The sequence below is a fragment of the Hippocampus bargibanti genome, linkage group LG03 (genome assembly GCF_051943395.1).
Source record: "Hippocampus bargibanti isolate YZ-2025 linkage group LG03, ASM5194339v1, whole genome shotgun sequence".
Lineage (NCBI taxonomy): Eukaryota > Metazoa > Chordata > Actinopteri > Syngnathiformes > Syngnathidae > Hippocampus > Hippocampus bargibanti.
This window is the reverse complement of record NC_142736.1, coordinates 24,956,709-24,966,634: the sequence shown is the minus strand read 5'-3', so window position 1 is coordinate 24,966,634 and position 9,926 is coordinate 24,956,709. Positions and strand designations below refer to the sequence as shown.

General features: G+C 40.1%; 1 protein-coding gene across 1 annotated transcript in view; it reads left to right on the top strand.

Moving 5' to 3' along the window:
• Nucleotides 1–784: 784 nt before the first annotated feature.
• The window catches only part of greb1 (growth regulating estrogen receptor binding 1), a 26,046-nt gene continuing 16,904 nt past the window's right edge, over nucleotides 785–9,926 (top strand). Inside the window, exons 1-4 of the mRNA XM_088991333.1 lie at nucleotides 785–871; nucleotides 8,217–8,377; nucleotides 9,437–9,544; nucleotides 9,651–9,827. Coding sequence (XP_088847459.1) covers nucleotides 8,224–8,377; nucleotides 9,437–9,544; nucleotides 9,651–9,827 — 439 coding nt within the window. The 5' untranslated portion in view covers nucleotides 785–871; nucleotides 8,217–8,223. The remainder of the gene's footprint in view (nucleotides 872–8,216; nucleotides 8,378–9,436; nucleotides 9,545–9,650; nucleotides 9,828–9,926) is intronic.

Below are 9,926 nucleotides of genomic sequence, written 5' to 3'. Positions count from 1 at the left end.
ATGGGAATGAATGGTCCTTTTGTGAAAATATTGCAACATTACATCTGCATGAATTAATGAATGCATAATAATTGCAGATGAAAAAAATATGTACACAAATATATTAATATTTTTATAATACTTTCCTAACCGAAGATCAAAGAATTTGGATTTAAAAAAAACAATACTTTGTCCAGTGGAAATTAAAATGTTATCTTCAGTTTGTCCAGTAGAGGGCAAGATCGAGCCATAAATTCATAATTGCAGAGCAGGTGATTAGGATATAATTAATTATTTTATAAATACAATTGTATTTTAAATGTTTGAAAACATATATCAAAACTCAATTTAAGTCTTAGAAATAACATATTGCATTTAATAGTCGTCTGTAGAATAATTATTATGCCATTTCTAAATTAACCGACATAAAGAAACATGTCTACCAGAGTGCTTTTTTTTTCAATGTATTAATTTAACAGATTGTCACACATACTTCAGCGGGCTACTTAATAAAGCATTAAATATAGTCTATATCCCTCCAAGATTCATTTAACTGATAAATTGTATCTTTGTTTATGTATGCCTAATTTATTTTGTCGTTTGTTTGTTTGTTTGTTTGTTTGTTTGTTTGTTTGTTTGTTTGTTTGTTTCTAAATAAATGAAAAGAAAACAAGAAGATGATGAAAGATGTAACATGGCATGTACGGTTTTGGACGATACCAATACGGCCTGAAAACAAGGGGTGGTATTGTCGTCTCACAGGGATCAAACCAAAAGTGATGACACGGGCGACCCTCAGTTTTTCCCGAGCCACTGAGATGGAGACAGCTGGATGAATTTATCGACGTTTCCTCACAAATTGTGACGAACTTTGTCAATCCCGGTTGCAAAGGTGAGTACTTTTAAATTGACATTTTTTTGGTTTGTCTTCCCGTAGCACACATTTTTCCAACTTCACTCAGAGGAGGATGATGCTGCGTCTCACCCAGGCAGAGAACAATCAATAATTTCTTTGCATTGAAAGGCATGTAATCTAATAGTCAACAACAATATAGCCTAAAATAGTCATTAGACATGTGGAAGGTGGAAGCATGGTTATGCTTATTTTATCCATGCACAGTAGATCTGCGACCCCATCCTTCCCTATATCAACATTTCCTGATAACTTTTTTAAACACATTTTGTGGTGTTGACTCAATTAATACATTTCACAACCAAAATGTTTGTCTGTTCGGGTGTTTTAATGATTACAACATCCATATAATTTGGAAACATGAGTGTTATAATGTCAGTGTAGCACTAGTGTAGCAATGTGTGGCCCCCTGGACACCGTTCAATTTATTTATTTATTTATTAATCGTTCGTTTCTTTATGTATTTATTCATTTGTCCATTTATTTGTTTGTTTGTTTGTTTTTTATTTAAAATCAAGAATCGTGAGAGGAAATAAATCATGTAGGATGGTCAATATTTTTTATTGATTGCATAATATTGGTTTATCCTGTTACACATATAAATGAATATGTATTTTATTTTATTGTATTGTCAAATGCATATGCTTGTTTTAGTTTTTGCATCTAGTTTTCGCAATTCTTTTGTCTTCCAGTTTTGGTGAAAAAAAATATGATCAAACATTCAACATGTGGCATAGACGCATTAATATATAGGTGTACCAAGGAAACAAACAAAAAGGTAATTACCCTAATTACAATGCGATAAAGAATTTTAAAAAGCCATGATATATGATTAGTACAGTCAACGAGTTTTCATATTGCATCAACGACACATTTAGCCTTTTTTTAACTCTTCTTTGACTTGACTGGCACATCCGTCGATTTAAAAAAAACAAATTGGCTCTTAAGGCCAAACATTTGCCAACTCCTGTTGTCACTTGTTAATATAATCCTCGTAAAAAAACATGTTTTGTTTGTTTAACATTTTGTATTTGTGCTAGCTATGAAACCCACGCGCTTTTATTTGGAAAACATTTGAAAAAGCTGTGTGAGCGTGCTCGTGCATGCGCTTGTGCATGCATGCACACCGCATTCATGTGCTGACATGTAAATAAACAGTTCTTGTTGTGAGTCATGATGACAGGGAAGGCACTGCATGTTGTGCATGCTCAAAATCCAGATTGTCTTGACGCTAGACAACACACGCTCCCTGAAAGTTATTGGAGAAAGAAAGCATGGAATCATCATCTCAAGGACGTGCAGCAAAAGTAATGGGCCGAGTAGAATCAGAATCATTTTTATTAACCAAATACATATATTAAAGCCCCTTTGCTGCCATGACTGCACCATAACGCTCTGTGGAACAACGAAATATCCAGCCAATGAGGCAACATAGTCTTCTCAACGGCTAAAATTGAAAATGGGCTAATTGTGGATGAAAGTAGCGGTTAGCCACGCTAGCCTCACATGTTCCTATTGCCACTTGTTTGACTATTCATACCAATGTGACCACCGGAAGAGCAGTGATGTGAAGCTGCATCTTTGTCACCAAAATGTTTTGACCAATAACAGGCTCGCATCAACTGTGAGAACTTTATTCATTCACCAGCCAACATTATATGATTGGTAGCACAGTCACTTTCAAACTAGTTCTCTCCTCAAATATGAAAAGCACAAGTGAAATCGAATCAATAAAACAGAGACGTACTGAATAAATGTTTGGGTGATTGGCTATGCAATGGGACACAAGATGAGGCGGACACATTGATGTGAAACATGTGGCAATATAATGGTGAGTTGTGTTTTTAATCATTTGCTAGTATTTATTTCAATGCCTGCATGTCAAAATCTGCCTTGATGTGAAATCATCAAGCGGTGCAAAATAAGTTTGAGGACAACCATACAGCGCTGAAAATCAACTTTTTATATTACTTGACTCCAAACAATATCACATCATTCTGGAAGGGTATCGGTAGTAAAACAAATAACTACCGTATTTTCCAGTGTTTAAGGCACACCCAAAAGCCTGCATGTTCTTCAAAAGGTGACCATGTGCCATATATGCAGGTGCGCCTTATATGTGAAGTAATATTGAGCGACAACAGGTCTGGCAACTACTGTAAGCAGTCGCCGACTATAATCCCCTTGGGGTAGAAGTCACGCATAACCACAGCCTCTACTGTAGCGCCTTATAATGTGGTGTGCCTTCAATATGGAAAACTTTTATTTATTTACATGTTATATTTGGAAAACTTTTTCCATTCATTGAAGGTGCGCCTTATAGTCGCGTGCACCTTATATATGGAAAAAGTTTGAAAATATACCATTCATTGGGGGTGTGCCTTATACGAATGTAAAGATAGTCATGAAAGCACGATAAAGTGTATAATTGTGCACTTATACTGAATTAACCCAATATTGCACGAATGTAGAGTGTCAACGCTCTGATAAATATAGTAACAATGACACAGATATGCAATTTGGCCAAAGTGTCACCATGACAACTGTTTAACAATTTAAGGGAAATAATTTTGTGCAATGTCCGCCTGTTTATCAGTGCATTGTTCAATAGCATTGATTCATCTCATTGCCGATGACGTCATAATGTGTTCACACGTGGAAGTTTTATTGTGTGACCTGCTGTGTGTGTGTGTTCGGCGAAGGGGTGTTGACAGTGGGCCAGTTGGCCATCCTCTGCCATCGATCCAACGTCGGTTGAGTAAACTGTGAATGAGGGCATTTCGTCGAGGTCAGAGGTCAGCGCTGGGCATAGAATGGAGGGTCAATTTGTGTGTGACATTGCTTTGCATATGTTTGGGCCGTGCATCCGCGTGCAAAGTGGCTGCTGGTCTTCTTGCTATACTGATGCGATGACACGGTTCGTCCATATACAATTTCAGACAAATGCGCAGACCGTTGTGTATGTGGCTGGATTTTTATGTGTAACATGATCTGCTCTTCAAGGTAGAGGACGGACACTGCAATCCAGCTTGTCAGATTGAAAAGCGGGAAATAATAGCACGTGTGTGTGTGTGTGTGTGTGTGTGTGTGTGTGTGTGTGTGTGTGTGTGTGTGTGTGTGTGTGTGTGTGTGTGTGTGCGTGCGTGTGTGTGCGTGCGTGCGTGCGTGTGTGTTTGTGTGTGTGTGTGCGCGTGTGTGTGTGTGTGTGTGTGTGTGTGTGTGCGCGCGTGTGTGTGTGCGCGTGCGTGCGTGTGTGTGTGTGTGTGTGTGTGTGTGTGTGTGTGTGTGTGTGTGTGTGTGTGTGTGTGTGTGTGTGTGTGTGTGTGTGTGTGTGTGTGTGTGTGTGCGCGTGTGTGTGTGTGCGTGCGCGCGTGCGTGCGTGCGGCAGCGGCTGGTATGCAGCCCTGGCTAATAGAGAAACAGCCTGGGGTTCTTATCTGACCTCTGCTGAGTTGACCTTTCACCTCTATCCAAGACAAGCCCTTTGTGTTCACAGAGCTGGAGCCCACGAGCGCGCCTGTCTGTGTCTCTTCTTCCTTGTGTGCGTGCGTGCGTGCGTGTGTGTGTATGTGTGTGTGTGTGTGTGTGTGTGTGTGTGTGTGTGTGTGTGTGTGTGTGTGTGTGTGTTGCATCAAAGTCTTGCCTAAACATTGTTATCTTGACTGACCTCAGTGGTAATGAGACCTCACTGAAGCTTTTACATTCTTCTTTCCAGAAATATGTGCATTTGTTCCCTGCAGTAGTTTGTGTATATTCCACATGATGGAAATCTGTCAATATTGTGGATGATAGAGGAAAGAAAGTCAGTAAATTGTTACAAGTAAAAAAAGTGTTGATATGCTAATGCTATGCAGCCCGTGTCGCTGACATCCTGAAAAAAAGGGGGGGGATCCTCAGTTTAAAGGGGGTCCTAACTTCAGGTTTTGTATTTGGGTGCTTGAGTGTGGTGGTGGGAAGGCAAGGACCAAGGGGTCATAAAACACCACAATAGTGTCTCTCTCTCTCTCCCCCCAGGTTGAAAGACAGACAGAAAGAGAAGAAGAGATGAGGGGGCGGGGGAGATTTAGTGATGAAAGGATCTCCCACTTCCACGTCAGGGAGGAGGGGATGCAAAGAGGAAAACTCAACTCACGTGATGTGAAAGATACCATAATTAGTATCCGAATTTTTTTAACCTCTGATAGACATTTTAGTTGCCTTGGTGAAAGCTCACAATGTAAAGTGGCCTTTTATTCGGAAATAGATTCATTCAGGAAGCCACGAAAATGCAGCTGGGTTGAAAAGAATTCATGAACCACAAAGCAAATAAATAAAAGAAAAGAAAATAATAAATAATAATAAAATAAAATTAACCTAGCATTAGCATAGTAGGATAATTGCCTGGTCTAATAGGCTAATTCTGAATGAATGAATAAATGTTTCAAATTTGAAAGCTACTTTCTGGACACTTCAAAATAATTCACTCTTTTCAGTGGTTACTACAGAGAACAGCTTATCATGTGGTTCGATTACATGGTGCATGAAAGTCTTAAATATCTGAAGTGACATTTTGTCATTCCGATTGATATGTTGATTGACTGTAGGTCTTGGTTTTTGGTCAGGGGGAAATTTCCCTTCTTTCATCCTATGTCTCCCCGTGGTTGTAAACGTCAGTTTGCTGTTTGCCGGAAGGTGTGATTACTTCCTCTCCTTCCGTGTTATGACCGGCCTTTTCTGTCATCCTCCCCTCTTGTCTCTTTCTACAAAGCGGTGTGAGGCAATGACAGTTTGCATTGTTTCTTTACATATGGAAGTGTGGAGCAGAAGGTGGCTGTCGAAATGTGCGTTCCTCCAATATAAACGCCCATGCGAGAATATAAGACAGGCAGCTCATTCATGAACTTTTTGCATCCTTATAAAGGGCAAATTGTCAACTACCCCCATTCACTTTTACCACCATTGAAATTATATACATCCCATGATTTTTATAGTCATCCATCCATCGATAACAAATTTCACTTTAAAACAGTACATTGGTCGCTCTATACATTTACAACCAACCTAAAGTCACTCACCTAAGTACTAGTCGTGTCGCCGGAGATGCTGTTGTACTAATATAAAACACATAATAATCTTTAGACCTCACAAAAGCTCAAATCAGTGAGCATTGACGTTCTTCTTACACTAGTGCGACAGATTCGCAATGTGCATCTTTGACACAATGCTGCATCTGCAGACTTTTTGTACAGCCTTTGGATCTGATTAGATTTTGCGGTTGTTCCTGATAATGTGTTCAGTGAGCGAATGTTTTGTTCCTGCAGTGAAACAATGTAGCAATGTTCGTCACTCCGGAGACGTACTGTTTGTCTTCTTACAAAGTCCTCTGTGTTGTTCTTTCTCTCATATTGTGTTAAATGGCTTCAGCTGAAAGGTTTTCGGTCAGAGTTTTCAAGAAGCTGCTCTCCTGATAATCTCATTGGCTCCATGTAACAAAAAAGGCATTAAATTGTTTGTAAAAAAATGTAGCAACCGGCAAGTTGCTTGGGTCAGTGCGTATGTGCCTTCCTGGATTGTGAATGTGTAATGGGGGGTCGCCAGCATATGGGCAGAAAGGGGATTAAGTCGGTGTTAGCATCCACCCTTGCTAATTGCCTCCAGGTTGACCCACTTAGGTCATTGATAGATCGACTGAACCTGTCCCCCCCAGTCACATTACATGAATTTACAATACCATGCAATACAATACATATTGATTTATATAGTGCTTTAACATTAGCTCTCGCTGTAACAAAGCGCTAACATGGACAGCCATCAAATGCAGGAAATAAAGCAGTCACAAAGCTAATAGAAAGCACCAGGGAGTGAAACAAAGATCAAGTAGCACAAAATATGACAGAAAATAATGTTCATTCTGCACAATGTATAATTTGTAAACATTGTGATAATCATTTTTTGTTGTTCGGCATTAACAAATGCCTCTAAGGTTTTAACCGTGACGTAAAACCAAATTCAGTTATTTACACTTGACATGTTTTCGAGTGTCAGTTTAACAGACAACATTTTGAGCCAGTGTTTTCTTCTCTGAGCCTGTGGTCAAGCACAGAGCTGCAGGGAGAGAGAGTGAGAGAGAGAACGGAGAAAAACAAAGAGGGAGTAGCGTCTAGGTCACGGTGTCCTTACTCTGTCAGTTCAGCTGATTTTATGGCATGCCGTCTGGACGCATGCCTCCCTTAGTAAGTGCTGTTAATGTGCATGTGAAGATGTGGCTCTGGAGGTTTGGAAGTGCTCTGTTTGTGCCTTTTAGCAACATTTGGAATAGCCTATTTGTCTGTTTATTAGTTATTTTATTTGTTGATTTTTTTGTGGATGTCTTTTTTCCATTGCCTTTTCTATTATTAATTTCTCCCAATGGTCGTGAATATGTTTGTACGAGGTTTAAAATAATTGTATACAGTACTTTCTTTGCACAAATGATTCAATATCATTCCAATAACAGTCCCAGCTTTCGATTTGTCCCATAAGGGGTCATCACATGATTTGTTTAGCACAATTTGTACGCCGGAAGCCTTTTCTGATGCAACCCTGCCCAATTTATCACCCCAAACTCGACGAATAACGTTTTGGAAACTGTGCTGAGGGCTTGTAGTGGTTGATCATTCACCATCTCTAGAGCTGAAGGTAAAGCATGAAATCAAATTGGGCGTGGGGTTGTTTACATGAGGAATGACTTATTTGAGGTGTGCACAAGACTTACATCAATAAAGGCGAAAGGAGGGTCAGCACAGAGCGCTGATGCGTATATGTGTAACGGTCGCGGCTTGGAATTGAAGCGGATTTATGAGAGGAGATGTGAGACAATCTCTTTTCGTCAATTGATGCGAAAGCTTCGTGTTTGCTTTCAACATTTAGCTTGTAGTAGATTCCACCATGATGTCCCTGATCCACTGGTAAAAAGGACGCTTTGATCCTCTCCTTTTTCATCTAGAACAGCTTCATGCGACAAAGAGGATGCAGAAAGTGCTAAAATTAAATGACTGTCTATGTCTTTGTGTTGTCATGTTATTTGTTATTTCGTTTTTTTTTGTTCTTCTGACTTCAATACCGCCACAAGAGTGGCTGCCTTTACAACAGATCCTGCATTTTGTTTTTCTACTTCTTTCTTTCCTTTCATAATTTTGCCGCTGTGAAATGTAAATGTCTCCACTGCAAGACTAATAAAGACTAATCCAATCCAATCCAAAACCCTAAACTGAACTGAGAAGGAAAAAAGGCAGACTCATACTGCAGAAAAGGAAATTTCCGAAATGTTTGATGAATCTCCCAACAAAAGGTCATTGTGTCTCAGAACACCAATGGGGAACTCCTATGCGGGCCAGCTGCGGACCACGCGCTTTGAGGAGGTACTTCACAACTCCATTGAAGCATCACTGAGGTCCAACATTGTCGTGCCGCGGCCGGTTTTCTCCCAACTCTACCTGGAGGCAGAGCAGCCACCGGCACACAATGGTGAGTTTGGCTGACACTCACGTGTGACGTTTACAACCTCAGCGATTGTGTGAATGCAAAAGTGCTCAAAGACTGAAAAAAAGGACATGACTTCAACATATCCCATGTATAGTGATGGATCAAATAGCTCAAAATTGTACCGAGCAAGAATGTTAGTCCTCCAAATAATTACTTGTGTTAGAATTAAAAAGTACAAAGTGAAAAAAACATTCTCAAGAACTGATTAACTGGTGAGCAATTTCCTTTTTTTTTTTAATTTTGAGCATGAACATCAAATAAACGAAGAGTAACTAAATATATCAATCTGAAAATGTATATACTGTTGCCAAACTATGTCATAAGTAATGGGTTTATCTTTATCGTTCGTCCCTGGCTCATCGCTTCTACGGGTGGTGATGGCAGAGGATGGATAAATCAGCAGGAAGCTAGGTGTTGGACAGAAAGTTAGTTTAATCTTGAAGACAGCGGGGTCATTGTGGGAGGTCGGCCGAGGAAGAAGCAGGAAGGGGGAGAGAGAGAGAGAGAGAGAGAGAGAGAGAGAGACGAACTGGGAGAGCATTTATATGACAGACAGGGTGCGACGCAATAGGATGTGACGTAATGGGATGTAACATCACGTAAAGGAAGGCAGGATGACGTATCAGGAAGTCCAAACCAAAACGAAATGATGCAAAAAGAAGTTTAAAGATGTTCGTATAGGGAATTACCCCAACAATAAGACACTAATAAATATGCTTGACATGACAATAAAAGTTGCATGAAGTCACGTGACTTCCTGATACCATTTAAATGGCAAAATAGACTCAAAAGTCACAAATGCGTAACATCCAAGGAGGAAGTCTCTCCGATAAGCCCAAACCAAATATCAATAATTGATTGATAAATAAAGGAATCCAACTAGATGTATCGACATCAAAGTACAGTTCCCTCTTTCCATTCATATTAAAATAAAAATAAAATGTATGTTGCATTCAAAGTACTCTGTAATTGCGGGTCGTTAAACGCTCTTCAATCATTTGGAAAATCTTCCATCTATTCTCCTTACATGTGACTAAACAGGTCGCACGGAGAACGATGAGGAGGACGAAGAAGATGGCTCAGAATCAAACAGTCCCCCGATACCCTATCAGATGAAACCCCCGCCTGAGGGATGCTGCACCACAGACGGTCTGTGCACATTTTGTACAGGGACAGGTTTACTCTTTACGATCCGCAAGCCAAACAAGTGATATGTTTGGAAAAAATGTTAAAAAAAAAGTATTGTCCCCTACAGGACACTGTCAGGCAGGCAGGGATCTGCGTCTTTCATCATTGGCATCAGACTCCTTGGATGTGTTGCCAGGATTCATGCTGATCGGGCTAAAGTCACCCGCTCTTCCCGAGAACCTGTTGGTGGGTGCTGTCGACCATCGCTTCCTGCCAGATGAACGGGGTCACAATGCTCTGCTAGGTGAGACAGAAGAGAAATCTCACTGAAGACCTCTCCATTAACTCATTCACTGCCAGACGATGTGTAAAAATGTGTCCACTCTCGTGCCAGGGTTTTTGT